The 22,671-nt window shown below is 39.6% G+C and overlaps 2 protein-coding genes across 2 annotated transcripts in view; both read left to right on the top strand.

Moving 5' to 3' along the window:
- The first annotated feature begins 1,225 nt into the window (after window positions 1–1,225).
- Window positions 1,226–8,195, top strand: btg3 (B-cell translocation gene 3). The gene is made up of 5 exons (XM_047378559.1): window positions 1,226–1,382; window positions 2,876–3,081; window positions 3,175–3,312; window positions 7,161–7,350; window positions 7,658–8,195. The coding sequence occupies exons 2-5, from the start codon at window positions 2,909–2,911 to the stop codon at window positions 7,859–7,861; spliced, it is 705 nt and encodes a 234-aa protein (XP_047234515.1). The 5' UTR covers window positions 1,226–1,382; window positions 2,876–2,908; the 3' UTR covers window positions 7,862–8,195.
- A 1,840-nt stretch (window positions 8,196–10,035) lies between these two features.
- cxadr (CXADR Ig-like cell adhesion molecule) overlaps window positions 10,036–22,671 on the top strand; it is a 54,631-nt gene continuing 41,995 nt past the window's right edge. The window contains exon 1 of the mRNA XM_047379683.1: window positions 10,036–10,222. Coding sequence (XP_047235639.1) covers window positions 10,171–10,222 — 52 coding nt within the window. The 5' untranslated portion in view covers window positions 10,036–10,170. The remainder of the gene's footprint in view (window positions 10,223–22,671) is intronic.

Below are 22,671 nucleotides of genomic sequence, written 5' to 3'. Positions count from 1 at the left end.
TTGTGCAGAAGACATGCTTGTAAATGTTTCCTAATGTCTTTTTAAGAGAAACATAATTCAAATCCCCTAAAACAAAGTTTGGCGCATCAGGAAGGATAGATTGTTTCTGCTATACATCAAAGATGGTGCTAGAGGCAGAGGCAGGATAATAAACTGTAATAAAGAGTTGGGGGAATTCACGGGGAGAATAAAAGGTTGCAGTGACATTGATAATAGTTAAATATGTGGTCTACAAATAAGCTCTTATTGTCACAGATGTACAGTAGCATCTGTTAATATACAGACAGACCCCTGCCTGTTGGTCCACCAAAAGTGGTGCCCCAAAACCATCAGTGAACAGATCCATGTCAGAGTACTGCTCAGTGAGCCACGTTTCACTGAAGGCTGTGACACCGCAGTCTTGGAAATCCTATTTGTAGCAAAAAATGCCCCGAGGTCCCAACGTTTATTCCTGAGGGCTGGACATTTGCCAAGATGAAAGAAGGAAAGGAATCCGATCAGTGTCTTGTCTCCCCAGCCGAGATTTTAGTTCTGCTCGTCTTCCATGTTTTCTTTTCCTCGCACACTTTATTTCCCCTCTTCAGGAAAATCTCTCAGAATAAGATCACGGATTCATAATTAAAGGTCTGTGGCACCAACCTGAAGGTAAAAGTCTAAACAGTTTGACTCCAGGATATGTGGGCTCTGCAGCGATGTTAGCTCTCCCAGCACACCCCAGCGCTGAGAAAAGCTCCAAAAGCTTCTTTAGATTCGCTGTAATACGGGCAGCAACAGGAGATCCTTCCTGCCCACAGACATCACCAACTACAACTATTTGAAGAAATCTGTATAGTATATGATTAACAGCAACATTTAATAATAATAAAGTATTTTAAAATTTTTAAACTGAACTAAGGGTAATAGGCACATAGATATAAACACGTATTCATACAAATGGACTAAACATTTATTAACATTTAATAAATGTTTAACATTTAACATACAGAGCCCTAGCATGACAACAAAAACCACGTAAAGCTTTCCAATACTCTTTCAGAAATAAACCCTAATAGTAAGACATCAAGCTACCTTCACGTTGTATACAGTTTGTGAACATCTCTGTTCACTTTTTGAGTGTTTCAGGACAGGTAACGCCACCTTACACCCGTGATTGCAACCCACATATCTAAGATGAGTCACAGAATGAATTATTATGAGTCATCTACTGATTGACATATATTCGACCAATGAATGCGACGAAGAGCTTATTTTTAACCAATGAAATAATGTGTAGGCGGAGTTGAAGCTGCGATAGACGGAGTCACCCATGGACAGTCAAGAGTTTTCCGTTTCCTGGCCATTCATTTTAGCCCATGCTGTTAGAGTCGTCCTTGATATAAAAGGTATCGTATGTTCACATGGTTGGGTGTTCTATTTTAATGAGTATACAACATTTAAAATTATCGTCTTGTTACTGTTTCGCGGTTTTATTTTGTCGCTGTAGCCGTGGGAGCTAATTTGGGCTGTTAGCAAAAAGAGCATTTTATTTTATAGCCTTAAAGTGGCGTGGTAATTATGTAGCTAGTGCTTGGTAATTTGTCTTCTGTCAAGAGAGTAATTGTTCTTTATATACACAAAACAGTTAGAGTTACCGTTAATGCATTTACACCAGTTCTTTTCTAGCTTTCAATTCATTTCCGAGCGAGAGCGACCCAGTTGTTTTATCAGAGCCGTTAGCTCCAGATAGCATCATTTAGCCTTATTATGGAGCGTGCTGTGCGGGAATAAACGGAACTTTTGCGTCACAGCCCGCCTTTCCAGGACCTGTTTAATAAACTGACCGTTAAAAAAAAGAGTGGGTTTATCTCCTCATAAGCGATTATAAGCGACTTATAACAGTAACCTAATACTTTAATGTTGCCTGGCTCGTATTGTTTAAGAGATTAAATTAAACGGCACATTTTACCAGCACACTCGGACGCGAAAAACCAAAACAGTGTAATGGAGCTTCAGTCGTTTAGACAACGAGTAAACATTAATCGGGGTTCCATTCTGAGTGCTACTCTGCCGGACAAGAAACGTTTTCTCTTAAAAAGCCGAACTCGGTCGTTAATAAAACGAGGAAATTCTACAGTTAATTTTATTTACCTTTTTTTTTCAGACAATCTGGGCGAATTAAAACTAAGATATGGTAATTAAAATTTTAATTTAAAACAATTTATTTTGGATAAAATCATCACATAAAAATGCAGCGATTTGAAGACATCCAGTGTTTTCAGAAATTTGAAAAACAAAAAGGCATGTTTACATTGAGTTCCCCATTAATGCATTGAAAGTGGGATAATTACTTGAGACAAACATTTGACTTTGACTGGTCCTTCTAGTAAGTCTAAGCACGATTCTAAATGCAACCTGATTTGTTAGATTTTTAGTTTTCTGTAATTTAAAAACCAATGAGCTCCAATAAACGAAGAATAAAAGGCGTCCTTGGGGACCACTGTGCAATTTGTGCACACGTAAAGTGTACATGCTGTATATGTCATATATTGTCACCACATAGATCCGTTTTGATGATGTGGCTTCCATATTTCACTTTGCTCAGCAAACTTCCATTTAGCCGGGTGGATTGATCGAAAACCATTTGTTATTTCCAACAAAGACCTGCATCTGACACTTGGCCTGCTAAATGAGAAAACTGGAAAATGTAACAAATTCTGGTGATTAACTAGGCTTTGATGACTCGTGATTTCCTTTAAGAATATAGGCCAGTGCAGTGTTTACTTTTAAAACCAAACTGATTATCTGCTCTTATTCTGTTGGCTACTACTCTAAAGAAATGTTTAAACAAAGACCGTTGTCTTGATCTAGGCTATCTTTCAATTCCAATTTCTTGCAGAAGCTCACGAGACGTTATGACCAGATGTGAAACATGATGCGAGAGATAGCAGCAGTGGTTTTCTTTCTTAAGAGACTCGTGAGAAAAGGGGAGAAGCTGGAATCTGACAAGATCGAGCTGTTTGTTGAGAGGCTGGCTGTTGCACTACAGGAGAAGTTCAAAGGTCATTGGTACCTTGAAAGCCCAAGCAAAGGACAAGCATACAGGTACTGATTATGATATCTTATGGTACTGACTGAAAGGAAGTGGGGCAAACATTTTTGTTCTTAAATCTAAAACGTTAAACGTTCCTTTTTCAGGTGTATCCGAATAAACAGATTCCATAGGCAGGATCCAGATCTCCTCCGAGCTTGTCAGGAGAGCGGGGTAAAGTATGGTGACCTGGGATTACCTCGTGAGCTCACATTGTGGGTGGACCCTGGAGAGGTTTGTTGCAGGTGAGACTCAGTCAAGATTCAACAAATCAGATGTTTCACTATTACTAAAGAGTTGATTTCTCTGTTAGAAATATAACTAACAAAATACTTTTTTTCATACCTTCTGAATAAGCTGAAATTTAAGCATTTTCACATTGATAGCTAATCTAATTGTGGCTTAGATTGTTTCTGTCATTGATGATTTAGTTTTTAGTCATTTATATACAGGGTTTTCCTGCAGGGTCTTAAAAAACTAAAAGTCTAAACTTTGAAAACCAAAATTTAAGGCCCTAAAAAGCCTTGGATTCACACATTATTGTGTTCAAGTCTTTAATTATTTTAAATGGGTCTTAATTTTCTTACTCCCATGTAATGCTACTTCAAATACTCAATAAAATGCTTCCGCAACACTTTATTGTGCTTTATTGAATTTATTTACCAGTAAAAACACGCAGCTAGCTACTTAGCTTTCGTGTTAATGGTAAGTCTACATCACTTGATGGTCCATGTGCAGAAATAGAATTAGTGCAGCCGCTATCATGGGAAAATACAAATATAACACTTGGCTTAACTTGCTAAGTTCTGAGGGGTTTTCGAATCATTTCTGCCTGAAATTACAAATAACTGAAATAAATCAAGTATAGCTCTACAGTTATAAAGTCTAAATGCTTTTGGTACCTGTATAAAGTTGAGACATAAAAGAATACATTTTCCAGTGGAACCACTGTTGCAACTGTTGGTATGTCAGATTTATTTGTGATTAAACAAAGATTCAAAACAAATTTTTAAGCCTTGCCAAAAAAAAAAAAATTCTAAATGAACATTGCAAAACCCCATGAAAATCCTTTTGAAATCCAGGTGGAAGTCTCAGATTGTATTCAATTCAACTCAGTTTTATTTATATAGCGCCAATTCACAACACATGTTGTCTCAAGGCACTTCACAACAGTCAGGTACAGACATTCCAGTTAATCCTAACCATTGAACAGTGCAGTCGGAGTTAGCTTTTTATTCAAATTGGATAAAAAGTTTTTCTATCTAAGGAAACCCAGCAGATTGCATCTAGTCAGTTACTTGCAGCATTCACTCCTCCCGGATGAGCATGTAGAGACAGTGGACAGTCACTGGCGTTGACTTGGCAGCAATCCCTCATACTGAGCATGCATGTAGCAACAGTGGAGAGGAAAAACTCCCTTTTAACAGGAAGAAACCTCCAGCAGAACCAGAACCAGGCTCAGTGTGAGCGGCCATCTGCCACGACCGACTGGGGGTTTGAGAGATCAGAGCAGAGACACAAAAAGAACAAAGAAGCACTGATCCAGGAGTACTTTCTATGTGAAGGAAAAGTAAATGTTAAAGGATGTAGCTCCTTTAGTCGTTTCACCTAGAAAGAAAGAACAGATAAACTCTGAGCCAGTTTTCAAGGTTAGAGTCTGAAAGAGAGCACATATAATTAGATACAGTAAAAGGTCAGTCAATTGCCATGTCTAGGAGAGAGAAAGGGTTAAACACTAAAAGACAGGGCTATGTGGATCATCGGTAGAGGGTGAGCATTAAGTTGGTACCAGCAGAAGCTCGGACAATTCCCCTCTCCAGAAAGGTGTCACAGGTAGACACCCCTTACTAAAAACAAACAGGGAGGGAAGAAGACGGAGGTAAAAAAAAATAAGGAAGATAGCTCAGGATAATCTAAGCCACTCTAACTATAAGCTTTATCAAAAAGGAAAGTTTTAAGCCTAGCCTTAAAAGTAGACAGGGTGTCTGCCTCACGGACTAAAACTGGGAGCTGGTTCCACAGGAGAGGAGCCTGATAACTAAAGGATCTGCCTCCCATTCTACTTCTAGAGACTCTAGAAACCACCAGTAAACCTGCAGTCTGAGAACGAAGTGCTCTGTTAGGAACACATGGAACAATCAGATCTCTGATGTATGATGGAGCTAGATCATTAAGGGCTTTATATGTGAGGAGGAGAATTTTAAATTCTATTCTGGATTTAACAGGGAGCCAATGAAGGGAAGCTAAAATAGGAGAAATAAGATCTCTCTTTTTAATTTTCATCAGAACTCTTGCTGCAGCATTTTGAATCAGCTGAAGGCTTTTAACTGCATTTTGTGGACATCCTGATAGTGAAGAATTACAATAGTTCAGCCTTGAAGTAACAAATGCATGGACTAGTTTTTCAGCGTCACTCCTGGACAGGATATTTCTAATTTTGGCAATTCATCACCACCATGACTATAACTGCTCAAATTTGGACTAAATCAGTTGAAGTATGTTTGTTCCACAGAAATTTTAGCGGGCAATGTACCAGGCAGAGCTGGCATTTTGGCACAATTTAGCCAAATGTGTCAAAACTGCCAAATGTGTTTTTCACCTCCATAAAATGGAATCTGATCAAATAAAAGTGCTGATTTCCTTTGTAGGACTCCTCCTTCATATGACACACCATTTGGTCATGACATTTATCGAAATGTACCATTTTGCACAGCATAAAATACAAAAATGAAGAAACAATGAGCAGCATTCTATCATTTTTGTCCCAAACTGGAGGAATTTTATTGAAAAAAAAGAAAAATCCATGAGAAACTATGTGCACTAATGCGCAAAAAAGATTGATCAATGAACAACTGTTATCTGATGAATACCTCACAGCCATGGTAGTCGGCTACTCAGCTGGAAGCAGAAAAGCATATTAGTCTATCAGAACCTGCCTTCATCAGATGTATATAAATAATGATGGACTTCTGCTCATCCCTACTCTCCTAACTCCTCCCGAAAGACATCCCTATGGAACCTGATTGGACTGTTCCAGCTCCACCAGTCACAGAAGAGGCCCTTCAGTTTAAACTCAGCTCACCTGTCAATGAGGGTGGCTGTGGTTTAACCTGAGCAGCTTACCTCTCTGTTGGGTGTCTAGTGAGAATGTTTGACTCTGGCCTGTTTGTTAAAAAGTTGGTTAGCTCCAACTGTTTGGTATTACCCAGGTCTAAGTTCCAACCAATAGTTTATTTAGAGGCCCGCCATGTGTACCTTTTTGAAAGCGTTTGTAAGCTTTTGAAGACGGGCTCAGAAGCCTCACTTCGGGAAGTCTAGTCTTTGTCTAGTTTTAACTAGAGACTGAAAGTCCTAGTCAAACTATCAGTCCTTTTGGTTATTCATACTTTTGGAAATTTAGTTTTGGTAAACTCAGTCGTAGACTTTGTTTTATTAGATACGGTTATTGTTTCACCTGATGTTTTTTATTTATTTATTAGAAATTATTTTTGTAAAACTCAACTGATGGTTTGTACTAGTTCTAGTGCCCTCCTTTTGTTGAAGCCTGAAACTGACGGAACAATAAACCACTTTTTATTTTTAAATCCACCTACATCTGGTTTAATGTTACTTTCCCTTTGCCCTGGCTGAGCTGGTTCGTAACATTTTGTGGGTGTAATTATTTTGTATATTTCTGTATGTTGTGATATAGGTCTCCAATTTCATCCATAATGGTCTAAAAAGGTCTTAAATTTGAGTTGGTGAACCTGCAGAAACCCTGTATATATTGATCTGAGGCAATGTCACAGAGAAGGAGCAGTCAGCATTACACAGCTAGTCAGCGACAAGCATCATTAGTGCAGTTAGCATTACTAACAGCAGTTTCTGTATTATTTTAGTTGGTAGACCCTTATCTTAACTGAGATTTCCAGAAGATTGTCAGCATGTTCCACATTCAGCTCCTTGCTATCTGCTGACATGTAACTCCCTGTTATGGCAGCTCACATCACAAAATAGCCATGTTGAAAATACAATTTCCTTTCAAGAAGCTTTTTGTAGCTTGCTGTCAGAATGTTCTGTAATTGATATTTTACTCATTTTGTCTAACTGCCAGGTATGGAGAGCAAAATCCTTGTTTCTCAGTCGCCACTTTCAATAGCGATGATGAGGATGATAAAGATGTTGCAAAGAAGGTGACCAGTGCTCTGGAGAGGGTGACGTCGGACTACCACTCAGGATCTTCTGATGAGGAAAGCGCGCGTAGTTCCCCCCTCACTGTCCCCAAAAGCAGCTGGACCCATCAGGTACTGTACCACAACCAGTGTAGAAGATCTAATCCTGGCCTGATTCTCTTCATGGTAGTTAGTTGAATCGTTATTATTTGTTGGAATATAAAAATCCCTTTTAAGTTGACTTATTTTCTTTGTTTTTTACATGTATTGATTTTGAGTTTAGATTTATTGTACTGTGAGAGTTCTTATGGAGTTTGAATGAGAAATGTCAATTTTACTGTTCTTTTGCTCTGTTCATTATGACTGTCGTTTTTGTTGAATCGACCAGAAATAAAGAGCCAGTGAGCTGCTTGTAATGAACCGTTTCTTCTCTTTTTAGACTATGAATCCCAGAGCTCCTTCTTGGCATCCCAAAAAGATGGTGCCAGGGAAAGGTCTCATCCTTCCACGGCCTCACTACAGCTACAGGCCTCGCGGCAGAGCCCCCCACACTTTGAGGAGTAACATTTGGGTCCCTTCTGTCTACAGAGCGGGCCCCGAGTACTGGGACACGCAACAAAACGTAGCACATAGTTACAGTTAGGGACCGTGGTGCTTGTTCACACTGGACATTAAACCTAAAAAAACTTTGACTGGTCATTTTTTTTAACCATGAAGTTTTATAACGTAAATATTGTTTTTCACAGTTTTTTGCACTTTAGAACTTTTTGTTATAGTTGGAGTAAATTACTTATGAAATTAGGTATTAAAATTGGAATACTAAATGTGTATTATTGAAGTACTGTATTTTTACTACAGGAGACATTCATGTATGCAGCTTAATGTCCTTTGTGATGAAATGTTTTATTTATTAAGCAGAGAAGTTCAGATGTATAGTCTTAATGTTATAAGCTTTTATTAAACATTTCCAAGCATCACATCATGTTTATGTCTGTCATGTTTTATTTTTAAACTTACTTATAGGCACATTTAAAAAATGTTATTTAAAAAAATGTTTTTGTCACTCATTTCACATAGAGGGAAATATTTAAATCATTTATATATTGTAATTTTGATCATTATGGCTTACACATATTGAAGACCCCAAAATTCATTGTTTCAGAAAATTTAGAATATTACATTTGAGCGATAAAAATTATATTTTAAAGTGATGCCTCTGCACTCTACCTGGTTGGCTACTTTTTTATTTTGTGGCATTAGTGGCCTTTGTTTTGTAAGCTGACCGACAGGATATAGGGTGGAGAGGGGGAAGACCTGCAGCAAAGGTCAAAGGGCCTGTTCTCGATCAATCGAACCCGTCAGCTGGGTCGAGTACTGTAGCCTTGATACATGGGTTGCGTGTTTTACCGCTGCACCCAGGGGCTCCTTTTGGTTCAATTACTGCATCAGTGCGGCGTGGTATGGTGGCCATCAACCTATGGTTCTGCTGATGTGTAATGGAAGCCCAGGTTGCTTTGATTACACCCTTCAGGTCATCTTCATTGTTGGGTCCAGAGTCTCATGACAATACCCCATAGAACCTCTATGGGGTTCTGGTCAGGCCAGTTTGCTGGCCAATAAAGCCCAGAAACACAATGGTCATTGAAGCAGCTTTTGGTACATCCGTGCCTCTCTACTTGTCCCTTTAGACTCTGGGACCTTGATTTGCAAATTAAATTCAAACTTTATTTTCATATCAAAAGGGAACTCTGGACCACTGAGCAAAAGTCCATTTCATTTTCTCAGCCCATATTAAAAATGGCATCTGAGTCTTTAGTTATATGCTTTTTTATTTTAAACATGACAGGGATTTAAAAAAGAGAACCCAATGAATTGGATAACTCCTGGAGCATAAACAGGATCTAGAGATAGGAGGCTTCATAACAAACAGTAACAGTCAGTGCATGCTCACACATGCATACAGCAACAACTGTATCACTCATACACATATGGGCTATGACACAAAATAGTTTTCAAGTTTTGCAGACAACTTCTTGGCCTTCATTGCTTGGGTTTTGCTGTAATATGCAATGTCAGCTGTGAAACGTTACAGAAAAGTGGGCTCTATTCCAGATCATGTCCCATATAATGAATTGACCGTAATGGACTAAAATATAGTTGCAGAATCATCTCAAGGATGATCAGTGGAAATCAGATGCAGCTGAGCTCTGGTTTATGTGTCATGAAAAGGCTGTAAATGTCTTTAAATGTTTTTTTTTTATTAACCAAAACGTCTTAAAACAAGATTTTACATTTTCATTATTGGGTATTTTATATCATGTTGTAAACCATACTCACATCCGTTTAGAATAAGCTTGTAATTTGACAAAATGTGGAAAAAATAAAGGCTGTGAATACTTTCTGGTAGCACTGCTCCTCCTACAGGAGATTCGCTGAGCACGGACTCAGATTCTGGTTTATTTAAGAGTTTTAAGTGCGTCAACTATTTTCCCGTTTGTGCTCCTGCTTTCAATCCTGCCCCTGTTATCCCACGTTTTCGCATATTAAGTTCAATCACATTTAGGGATAATTTAGATCTATACGTTCACTATGGAAAAATAAACTTCTTTTTCGATACTGTGTATTTCATGATGATAGAAAACTGAACAAACATTGAGTTGAAAAGCACTCAGGATAAGCATGTGCCATTTCTAGAGAAAAAGGTCCGTTTCTTTTGGCCAGCAGGGGGCGTCAGTGAACCTTCGACGGATACGTCCTCTGTGTGTCACGTGACAGCCTGCGGCGCGCTCCGCTGTGCACCTGCAGAGAGCCGAGGAGGAGGAGGAGGAGGAGGAGGAGTGGAGTTTGGATGCTTTTGGTGGAGCAGAGCTGGGTTGACGTTTTCCAGTCGGTAGCGGTTCAACTTCTTTCAGCAAGTTTCTCCGAGCAACTGTTGGGATATCTACCGCAAAGATGGAGCTTTCGACAACCCGGATTTGCTTTGTACTGTTGAGCCTCTTCGCAGGTAAGTTTCCAGACAACCAGACGAAGCTGAGCTACTTTAATAATTTTTTTTCTGTAAAGCGACAACGGAGCGAAGCCAAGCAGTCCAACGGAACGGTCAGTCGTTAGCCACTGACCGTTAACGGCTGTCTTGGAGTTTTGACCAAGTGTTTAATTTGAGGTGTTTTATTATTCCAAGTTGGTGACTGATGTTAACCACAACACATCTAAATGTACATTAGTTTAATGGCTCCGCAGGGAGAAACTACGAGTCAAGGGTCGTTTAGTTAGCTAGCAGGCACGAACAAGCGTGCTATCAAAGTGCGTTTTAATTGAAATCAGTGTTTCAAAGTTAGGTTATTAATGGCCATGGTATTTATATTTTCGCTCACTTCATTTGTCTTCTGCCATCTAACAAAAAATCACAAAGTGGAATTTACATAAGTATTTACATTTCTGCGTTTTATACTCAAATAGCCACGATGTAAAGTTCCAGGAATTTAGATTATTAATTTGACCAGTCTCTTCTGGCGGCTTCCTTCTGCCGACTCGTAGGTGAAATATATTAATTTATGATAGCAACTGAATGCCAGGGCTGGTTTTTAATGCCAGAAATGTCTACATCTGTGCGATGTCTTTTGGTTTATCATTTGCTGGTGAACAAAAAAGCTTGATCCGCTTTTAAACCTGTGGCTGGAGGACTTCAAAGTGCTGTATTTTCTGTCTGCCATCTGCCAGCAGTTTAACCCCCCCTCCGTTTCTACCCCTTATCCTGTATGAAATCCCGGCTTTCATATCAATTTAAATACACGTTTGCTCATGTTGGCAGATTTTGTTCTCTGTTGGTTTAAATGATTCAGAGTAAGAAAGTCGGGTTTTTAAAGTTTAATCAAGCGATCCTCACTATAAACGGATTTTCTTGGCTCTCGGGGTGTGCATTGTGTTCTGTAAAACATCTGATTAGATGAGTTAGTTTTTGTCTTCTCTTTTTCTTGTACCCTACACTTGGTGGCTTAACTGTAAAGTTGGCAGTAATCTGGATCCTATGTTTAAATATAATCTCGATATTCAATCTTAAAGACATTTTTATTTTAGGATCCCTTTCGTATTTGATTGAACCTATTTTGTAAAGATATTAACATGTAGATTTACTTTATATTTGCTACTTGTCATAATTCAAGCTACTAGCCAGACTTTTCGGATAGGTTGTCACCAAAAGAGAAGCATTTCTTGCTCTGTTTTTCTAAATCTTTTGCCATTTTGTCGTGAAACATTATCCAAGACACAATCTTTCACAGGACCTTTGGTGAGATCACAAGACATAAAACGGCTCATCAGAGTTCTCTAGAGTGCATCCATTTCTATTTTCCTGTTTTTGTTGTTGTTTTTTTTATTGAAATTCCTCCAGAGGTTGTTGCTGCAGCAAATCATTTGAGTCATATGTGTGTACACTTTGTGGATGTCAGGAAAATGTAAGTATGAATCATACACATGGAAGAGGACTAGCTCTGGCTGGAGTAGATTAGGAATGCTTCAGAATCGATGTAAACATTTGACAAAAGCTAATAATCTGTGGCAGCGTTGACTAATGCCAGCTGGTCAGTTTCATTCTTACGCCTCATGTGATCTCATTGGCCCAAATGCACACAAATGAGCAGTTTTGACCTTGGTGTATTTTGAAAAACTTTACCAGCTGTGTTTTTGTATTGCCAGTGTGTGTTAATGAAAAAAATACACAGCTGGCTGCTATCTTCAGTGTTCATGAAGTTCAAATAAGAGCAAATACATGGCTTGATTTCATTAGTTAGGGTGTGTCGTTTGTGTGCTGGAATTTAAACTGAAACTGCGTAATCACTCCTCCTTCTGTGAGGAATAGAGTGAAACATTAGCCTCCCAGTTGTCCTTTGGCTTTATATGTTACTGGGCTTATTGAATTCGATTTTTAATGGGAAGCCACAGAGCTACAGACATGGAGTTGCATTCCAATGGTCTAATTAGTTGCAGAAAATGCAGAAACGCATTGTTTCGGAACTTCGAGCCTATCCTCTCCATGTAAAGATTTTGGTTATTGTTTGTTATATAAGGCCAACATAGTGTTGTGTTGAGTCTTCTTTTGTCCCATGATTCACATTGTTGTGAATAAGCTAGTTTGGCCTCATTACCATCTTAATGGCACCATAGTCTCGTTATCTGAGCTCTGTTCCACTCCAGCAGACGACAACAGTAACTGCAGGACTCATGGCATTCTTCTAACTTGGCTTAGAAATAAATGGTCATGTGCAAAGCTCTCTTTAATGGCTAAACAACAAGTGGAATATGTCTGCTCCATTTTCTTTGCCCTACTCAACTTGTTCATCTAAAGCACTCCATGGGTGCAAGATGTTGAGCGAAGACATCTTTACTCAAATGAAGCAAAATGGGAAAAAAGTTAATTTATCGAAACAAGAAATGATCCTTCTTTCCGCTCCATTAGCTGTATGTGCTGAATAAACAATAGAGATATAATAGCAGCAGCAAATAGTAGTTATTTTAGATGAATGAAATAGAGGGCAAACAAAAACCCATTCAGTTAGGTCCTTTATAGTATTCCTAAAGCAAAGCATCAGTAGACAGGGAAGTTTTAGTGAAAAACAGATGAAAAAAGACTTTTTAATACAAGTAAAGTTCAAAGCCGTCTATAATTCCTTACTGTGGCTGTTTTTATTGCTTCCACTGTGTTCGTCTATAGAGAAATAATGTGTGGGTGTGAGTCCACTTTAGTTGGTGTGCTGGTTTAAAAACTGGATGAAAATCCCAATTCTTTTCATAAAGGACCTACTCTAGGAAGCAACTCTGGTGTCTCAAAGAACAACTTGAGGTTTACCTCCATACCTTCAGGGTCAGCAAGTTGTGGCCAACTTATACCTGCTTTTGGGAAGGGTTAGCCTTGTGATACTACCTACATGCATGTACAGGCAATCAGCAGTATTACAATTCTCACATGAAAACCTCATTACTGGAAAAAACCCATAATGCAATTTTTAAAATTGCGTGGAATAAAATAATGAAGATTAATTAACCATTTTAGTAAACTGCTCAGGAACAACCGCTCTTTCTTCTGAATCAACATCTTATCATTAATACATTTACTAATCCATGACTCAGCATAACATTTACCAACATGACGGCATTGTTATTCAATTCTATGTTCAATAAAACAGTCTGTGAATTCGGTTTTTATTTGAAAGATGTTTCTGGACACAAAGGCTAAAAAAGTAAATAATGAATCTGTTCCTTCAGACAGTTTGTTGGCAAGTGTTTATTACTATAAAACTAAAAGAATACATGTCATTAAAGTTGTGAGTTGACAAATTAATGTAGTTTGAATGAGCTGCACGTTTCTGCAAACTCAAACGGTTAGTCGTAACCTAGAAATGCATTTAAAAACAGCTCCTCCGTTAGCAGGTTATAGGACGTTTTTAAAATTTGAATCAAATCCCTCCAGTTGATTGGATAACTCCTGACTTTGACCAGCTGCTGGTAGACCTGCAGTGTAGCTGCAACAGTTCCTCTAGAGCTTCCACTCATCTAGGAAGTTCCAAAGTTCTCACAACGCCACGTTTACAACCTTGTGTCCCTATAAATATATTCAGAAACACAAGGAGCAAAATACTAAAAACAGCATTTTGTGGGTTATGACCATGACAATGCAGGGCTTATTTTTTCTGCTATAGTTGAAAATTGTTTCTATGCATTCTTGAAAGTTCTGCAGTTTGCCTCCAGGGCTGGAAAAGTATGGGAAAAGAAAATTGAGTATGGGAAAAATATTTTATTTATTTATTTTCCCTTCTTCCATTTTCTAATCATGAGAAGTCTAATAATGCTTATAATATGATAAAGACAGCGGCTTTCACACTGATTTATGTTAGTTTGACATCCTTAATCCTTCAATTGCCAAATTCAAACGGATTTTACTATTTTAGTTTATGTTTTGACCTATTCAGTGAATGCACAACCATTCAAAAATTAGAAGTGACCCATTTTACTATCAGTTCGGTTTCTAAACGGCTTTAAACATCAGCTGATCTGGACCTATGGTGTTTAACTGGCTTTAATATGCCAGACCACTGCTAATGCAATGCATCAAAGCCTTTAACCCTTGTGTGGCGTTCATATTGTTTTTACTCAGCCAATATTTCTGGGTCTCGTAGACCCGTTGCATTTGTGATTTTTAATGCCTCACAATCAAAGACTTAATGAAAATCATGATATGAGTGGAAACAAATTTACAATTCATTTACATTAATTGTATCATGCTTCCTTCAGTAAATAATGAAAATGGGTCCCACAGACCCGCACACCACACAAGGGTTAAGGGATCTGTTTTTAGTCCAGCATACCCCAGTCCGGCCACTATTCAAGCTGGACAAGTGTTCACGATGATATTGTTTTATGAACACATGCAGCACCAGATGCATGGTTGCAAATGGTGCCAACATCCCAACACTACTCATTTTACATGGAGGCATAAAATTAGTTTTCCAAACCTGAGGGACTAACAAAGATGATCTCCACTGTGTGTTATTGCTGTGCAAAACCACAGTTGTTAGAGTCAGCTCAGACCAGATAACCCCCAGATACCTTCGAGCTGTAAAACCGGGTTTGGATTATAAGAGCCCAGTATTGCCTGCTGTTCTGTCTTTGTGATACAAACATTTGTGATGTTGCCCACAGAAATAATAAAAAATCAGTTTATAGATGCATGTTTTGCAGGCCTGATATATAGATAGTGATTGTGTTTTAATGCTTGGGCAATCTGCTAAGCTAGTTGGGAGCTTTGTAGTTTACTCTTGTGAGTGGGAGTTCTTCACTGATTAAGATCTCACCTGTCAGCAGGTTTGTGTGTGGAAATAGCTAGGATGGTCACACTCTCTGCTATGCTCCTTTAGATTGACCTCCCACCAAACATTATCAGAACACAATGTGGTTACACTAGGGTTGTAGATCAGGTCAGCTGTGTAATATCGCTTCGATAATGATTGAATCCCTTTAAAGTGGAAAGCAGCTGAAAATGTTACCTGATAAGCCTAAGACCAAAGGCCTGGCCAGGAACTGGTTGCTTGGTTACTATTACAATACAGACACATAGACAGGGAGTGTTCCTGAGTGTGTACTCCTGTTGCTTAAGAAAGCTGTCCTCCCCTTTGTTTCCCTGTTCCCAGTTCTTTTACAGCAGATGAAGCTCTTATATTGTTTTGAACAATTGTTTTGGCAGACATACTAGATACCTCTAAATAGTGCGATGGCTTTCAGAACTCTGCCTTTGTCCCTTTTACAATTTGCCGCATGTTTCCTCGACAGAATAACCCATAAAGACATGGGTGGAGACACAAAGGACTGAATTTGAGCCTTTATCATTGGCCTCATGCAGACGATAATAACTGGAGGTCACATTCACCTTTCATGATCTAATGCCACTGTTCGTCTCCTGTTGGCTAAAACACGTGGCTGCAACAGCTTCACTTCTAGCCAAACGCCATCTCCACCCAGAGCCCCTTGTCCTTGAGAGTGAAACAGGGACGTACAGAATCGGATTACACTCCAGGGACAGTGCCCTGTCCTCTACAGTGTGATGATGGGGGACAACTGCACATGAATATTCACAGCCCCAGACCTTAATATTTCAACAGGCCAGCTTTGTCCAAGCCTTGCGCCAAATCCTGTTCACCTATGTGGAAGTGTTAAAAGCAGATCGCGCCCTCACTTTGCTACACTTCTCCTTTCCTCCACCCTCCATTTCATGTCTGGATTACTGAATGAACAAATTACTGCCTTCCGGAGCTTTAGGGAAAGTGATTAATAACCGTGCTTGTTTTGAAGTGAGGCTCTCAGGTTGTGCAGCCACTTTGTATTCAGAGGTAATTCCTGCTTTACAGGTAGAGTCAAACTGCTGTCTGGGGCTGCTGCCAAAGCATTTTTGTGGGATAACATATAATCCTGATTGTACTTTAACCCCACGGTCACAAAGTCAATGTCAGAATGACAAGGTTGACAAGGTCAAGGTTGTGTTTTAGAGCTCTCTCACTCCTATAACATGTGTGCCATAGTATTGATCCTATGTATACCTTTGCTTTCTATAGTTGTATTTATATGATTTTGTATGTTTGTTGCTAGGTATTTGTACATCAGCTCTTATCCAGCATGGTCCTTGGGTCAGTATTTATACTGGCCAGAGTGCATGCTGTTCCAGCCAGTTGGTTTATTTCATTTGACTGCCTTCCTGAGGCTGTAGTTTCCAATAATGCAGAGAAAAACAGCTGATTGATTATAAAAATTGATAAATGGTGACTGTATAACGCCCAGCCTTGGTTAGAACTCATATATTCTTCTGGCAAAGTATATAATTTATCTTTCTGATACATTCCACCTGGATCATTAATAATGGGGCAGTTTTAGAACCGAGTACTTTGGAAATTTGTGTTTGAAAAACGATGGAATTTGATATCCAAATTGTGTTGGAACTCAGTATTTAAAAAAATAGTCCAAAAAGGCCATCCCATCATCATTACAGTACGTTGTTGAGACAGGCAGCCTGTGGGTGTTACTGAACCACAGCAGCAGCAAAGGCAGAAAAAGGACATTTATTTGAAAGAGAAATATTTTAAAACGTGAAAGTGTAATAGAAAGATTATATTAATGTTGGCCGGTCTATTTCCATATCTCTCCATTCAGATGGCATGTTTGTATTTATATACATCTGCTTGACATCTTTTGTTCGCTGTCCTACTTAAAGCAGTATTGCAGAGTGTTTCTGCAAAGGTTCTGTTTTTAATGACTAAGGTGTGTAATAAACACCATTGCCTTGAGATTGTTTTAGTTTATCAAATCCTTTAATAATTTAAGAATCTTTAAACAGATGTTCAATGATGAATTATGTGCACCCTTTTACAGCAGTTTTAGCAGTGAGGGATTTTAGTGCCTGATAACCTGTAGAAAACAGAGACTGGTGCAGGTATGACATCTCTCAGAAGTTGAATATGACAGTAGGAGCTGTTAAAATATGAGTTTAACAGGGATGGGGCAGAAAGATGGGATACAAGGATTGCAGAGGGACTGTCTGTCATTTAAAACAAGGTCAAAGCAGTGCTGTTTTTTTTTCCCGCTCTCCTGAGTCCATCGGTCATCATCACTGTGTTGCACTTTGAGGGCGATAAACACCCCCCCAGCACATTCATCACTTAGCCACTTCATGCTCGACTCTGCAGCACCCACAACACCCTCTGCTCCCAACGAGGAATAATAGGCCCTGTGACAAATATGCTTCTCTGTGGAGTATGCTTCATTTCTAAAACACAGATAAGCTGGCTGTTCCTTTTCTGCTTAATTTATTAAAAAATACAAATGTAGGATTTTAAAACATTCAGATGGTACAAAACCTGAAGGCTTGTTGGGTCTTTTTAAAGGCAACTTAAATCTAGGGATGCACAATATATTGGAAATATATTATTGTTGCAGTATCGATTTCTTGGATTCCAATAAATATTGGCTAATTATGTACGTCATGCTACTATCTGGGGTTTGTGTCTGCAATAAACCCAAAACAGATGGACATTTACAGTGCAAACCTAACTTGTTGCTTATTTATCACACATTGTATTGTTATTGTGACATTCATCATCAAGATCGCATATTACATGTTTTGTTGACAAACTGCAGCTCTATTTCTAACTCGTCAAGCTGCATTTCTGATGGGTTGTGTATTTTAGAGATGCACTGATCAGAGATTTATAGCTGGTTTCCTATCATTTGGTTTTGTGATGTTTGGCCAGCTGACTTGGATGTTAGCTTTTAAGAAGCTATCAAACCATCCAAAATATTATTTCAAGCCTTCCTACTATGAGCAGTCATTATTTATTTTCGTAAGGAGCAGAGGCAACGTCATGGCTTTTATCAGATAGAACAGTCTCTGTAAAACTCTGTAAAAACTTTTACTATTATTTCAAAAACATGGTAAAATGATGACAGAGTTGTTATTTTTAACTGGAACATATTTTTGTCTGGAACATCTTATATCCTCGGTTAGCCAGGTTAGCATTACTAAAGAAGAATTCCTTGTGTATGTTCTAGAGCAGAGGTTGTCAGTCCTGTTCCTCGGGAACAAGTACCCTGCATGTGTTACATGTCTCGCCACTCCAGCCAACTTGATCCTAATGACTACAGAAGCCTGTTAATCACCTATTTATTTAGGTCCGGTGTGTGGCAGCAGGGAAACACCTAAAACATGCAGGGCAGTGGATCCTGAGAACCACTGTTCTACCGAATGTAGATCTCAGTGAGGAGCCGGGCTTCTCCCAGGTGGGTCCTTGGTTGATACCCTAAACCCAATATCCAAATTCATTTTGTCCATTTGGATAAATCTATTCATATGTTCCCAAAAGTGTCATTGTGATTCTTAGTTTGAGTTGGCATTCTGTATTTTGTTGCTTCTTTAATTAAAGCAGCTCTCAAACCCTTTCCAGTTTTAGGCAACCTTCTTGGTCAAAAGTTTTCTTCCAAAACCAGAACCTCCTGAGTCAAACCTGTGAGCAGAGCTCATCCTTTTATTTTTACCACACATCTATTCATGTATATAAAAAAATTTTAATCTGCTGTCTGCAACCATTTTGTATCCATCTGACGGCCTTTTCTCCCCAGATAGTCTATGACCAGCGATAGCCCCCTCTCCTACGAAAATAGTCCCTACGGCAGGCAGAATAGCTTGGACCGGTACAGAAAACTCCTACGGACTACAAATCAGGATATGAGTAGCTAATTCCCCCTGGGCGCCTCTCTTCAGAGGTTTTCTGGGTACATCCTATGGGGAGGAGACCCCGGGGATGACCCAGAACTTGCTGGAGGGCCTATAGATCCTGTCTGGCCTGGCAACGTCTTGGGAATGAGCTGAATGATGTCGCTGGGAAGAGGGATGTGTGATGGTTCCCTCCTCCACTTGATTTCGGATAAGTGGAAGAGGATGGATGGATGGATTTAGAAACTGTTCAGTACTTAGTTTTTCCATCTGTGTGATCATCACATTAAGGGTGTATTCACACTTGCCACTTTTGGTCCGCTTTAAACGGACCAAAGTTCATTTCCCCCCTTGGTTCGGACCTTTTGTGCAGGTGTGAATACACCCAAGCGAACCCTGGTCCGGACCAAACAACCGGTCCGAGACCCACTTTTTGAGGTGGTCTCGGTCCGCTTCCAAACGGACTCTGGTGCGGTTCGCTTATGGTCTGAATACAAACCGGCCTCGATCCGAACCAACTACAAAAGCGTACGTCTCTTTGGACATAAAAAGCCACCGTAGCCGGTAGCAAAGGTGTGTGTTGTAAGGTAATTATACATGATAAGCTGTGTGTTGCTTAGCAACGCTACCGGCTTGTTGTGGGACAAGGCACGTAGAGAACGTCAGCGTTCAGCACGCATTCTCCGACGGGGTTCCAACATTATAAATGGAACGTCTCAAAGTCTGTGTTGAATGAGCTGCTCTTCACCCTCACAATAATATTGAAGCTTTAATAACGGCACAAATATGCAGAACAGAGGTGCTGCACGCAGCACGTCTACAGATGTTTTCCTAAATGTCCGGGTCTGTGTTCTGTCCCGCCTCCGTCTTTTCTGTCCAATGGGAACAATGATCGTCACCCATGTGGCTTTGTTTGTGAAAACAAACCGCACCAAATGAAAAAAATAAAGTTCGCTTTTGGTCCGGACCAAACAAGCGGACCAAAGGACTTTCCTGGTGTGAATACACCCTAAGTCAAATGAAGCCAATTTAAAGCAGAGTAACTGAAACCAACCTTTATGTATGGACCTTAGACAGAAGTAAACGTTAAAGCCGTTAGAAACAGCTGGTTCCCTGTCTTTTAATTTGCAGTTTTGTAATGATGCACATGAGCTGAGCAAGGGTGGCTCTTTAAGCATCTTTTGCATCTGTGTTCATAGATGTACTTGGATGTCGTAACATGTTTTAGTTGGTGATGATAAACCCTGTTTGCAATGGAAATCATAAATGGTGGTTGACATGACAACCTGCTTACATAACCAATGACTGCTGCTTGCTTTAACATTTATGATGACATCAAAACATCAGACTGGAGAGAAAATGGGTTCAGTTCAGAGAGGAGACTAAATTTACTCTGCACCGAGGGCTGACTGAAGTTCAGGAAAGAAGCTTGAGGGAAGTTGAAATGAATCTAAAACAGTGTTTAACAAAATGGAAACATAATGACATGGATCTGCAGTCTGTGGAGACTCACACGGAAACTAAACTGGTGCCACACCTGAACTAGCCCCATATCAGCACCTGCTTTGTGATGGTTGAAAGGAGAGGATGTCTTTAGTGTTCTCTGGGCTAGACATCTCAGTGTGAAGATACTCAGCGAGGCTGGCAGCCCCTCAGGGTGCTGCATCTGCAGCTGCTGGTGTGCTTCTTCCTCTCTGCATACCTGCTAGGTAGCTGTCAGCTCAGCTCTCCACATCCATGAGCCTCTGGTAAATTATCTGTTATGTTTTTCTATAGAGTGTCACGGAGGGAAAAAATAATTCCTTTATCAAGAAAAACAGACTTGACAATTTATCGTCATACTATGTGCTTTGTTCCAAGTTCCTAAAAACATCACTGTTTTATAGGTTGGCATTGTATAATTTAGTGCGCATATCACATTTTATCAGCTGCTGTTTTATGCAGAAATGAGTGGTGGCAGGATTCTATTATTTTGTCCTCGAGCGGTATGAGCAGAGGGTGAGGTGATTTGGAGGTAGTAGCAGGTGGAGGGAAGCAGCTGTTGAAGTAGCCATTTTTAGCACATCATCTCATTGAAAAACATTACATATAGTTAACTGCAGGCGTGGTGAAGAAGGAATGTAAGGGTTGTGTGTATAAACTGTTGACACATAAACACTTGACATTTCTGGTTGTCTTGCAGTACTCTGCACATCATAACGTTTTGTTTAATGATATGTTATCCATAATGAATGTTTGTTGATATAGAATCATTGCCAGTCAAGTCTGAATCTTGTTAGAAACAGTAAAGGAGTATTGAGTGAGAGGCTCATGAAACTAGTGAGAACATCAGATTTGTGGCCTTATAGCAGAACCATTGCCTTTAGACACCTGTACAGCAAGGTCCAGTTTTACATGTTGGTGTACATCATGTGCTGTGCCCTGCTAAACTATCTGTTTTTTTATTTGCTTCATGTAACAAGTCTATCTTGACAGTTAGAATTTTTAGAGTACCTCAAGGGGTTTTTGCAGGTTAGGAAGAAGCTAAAAACATTTTTTGTAAAAGTGAGTTTAGGGTAGAAGAAGCATTTTGGTGGAAAAACCATTCTATGTGACATTGCATTTTAAGTCACCTTAAGGGATTTTTACTCTTGGGGTTAAAGCAGTGTTTGCATTTTCAGATGACATAGATACTCAAAGGTCAGTTATTGTGTTTCTTTTGTGTTAAGAAAAATTGGACTCCAGGACTTACAGCAGTCAGACATGACATTATGACCACAGGCATGTGAAGTGAATATTTTGCCCTCAAAGTTAATGTGTTGGCTCTCTCAGGTTGTGCAGATATGTTTTATTTGGACCTTATTCCTTCCTGACAGGTAGTCAGTAAAACTGTTTTAGGGATTGATGTCAAAGCATTTTTGTGAGACCAGGTTTTACCCAGAGTCTGCTGTAACCTTGAGGTCAAAAAGTCAATGTTAGGATGATGATGGGTCCCGTTTGTATTTCAGATACGTCTAACTCCTCTAACATGGGTGGTGCAGCTTTGACTCTGCTGATACCAGTATGTTCTTCAACAGATGTTAGAGGTTTACCTGCCATTATTACCTGGTCATCGTGCTTTAAAATATAAGAGTGGATGATTGTGTTTATCTAAATCCAGGTTTTGTAGTCCTGCCATTAAGGAGCTGTGTATCTATCACGGGTGCTGGATCGTGATTTTTACTGGTCAGGGTGCATGCTCACCATTAGAAGCAAGAAAAAAAGAAAAGGCAAACATGGATTTGAGCGAATTTGACATAAGCCAAATTGTGATGGCTTCACAACTGAGTCAACTGAGATGTGGGGAAAACAGTAAAATTGGACTCATCAGAGAACAATACATGTTTCACATTGTCCACAGCCCAAGATTTGCGCTCCTTGCACCATTGAAACCAACGTTTGGCATTGGCATGAGTGACCAAAGGTTTGGCTATAGCAGCCTGGCCGTGTATATTGACCCTGTGGAGCTCCCGACGGACAGTTCTGGTAGAAACAGGAGAGTTGAGGTGCACATTTAATTCTGCCGTGATTTGGGCAGCCGTGGTTTTATGTTTTTTGGATACAATCTGGGTTAGCACCCGAACATCCCTTTCAGACAGCTTCCTCTTGCGTCCACAGTTAATCCTGTTGGATGTGGTTCGTCCTTCTTGGTGGTATGCTGACATTACCCTGGACACCGTGGCTCT

This window comes from Girardinichthys multiradiatus, chromosome 11 (assembly GCF_021462225.1).
Source record: "Girardinichthys multiradiatus isolate DD_20200921_A chromosome 11, DD_fGirMul_XY1, whole genome shotgun sequence".
Lineage (NCBI taxonomy): Eukaryota > Metazoa > Chordata > Actinopteri > Cyprinodontiformes > Goodeidae > Girardinichthys > Girardinichthys multiradiatus.
The sequence above is the reverse complement of the archived record's forward strand: the minus strand, read 5'-3'. Positions and strand labels throughout refer to the sequence as shown.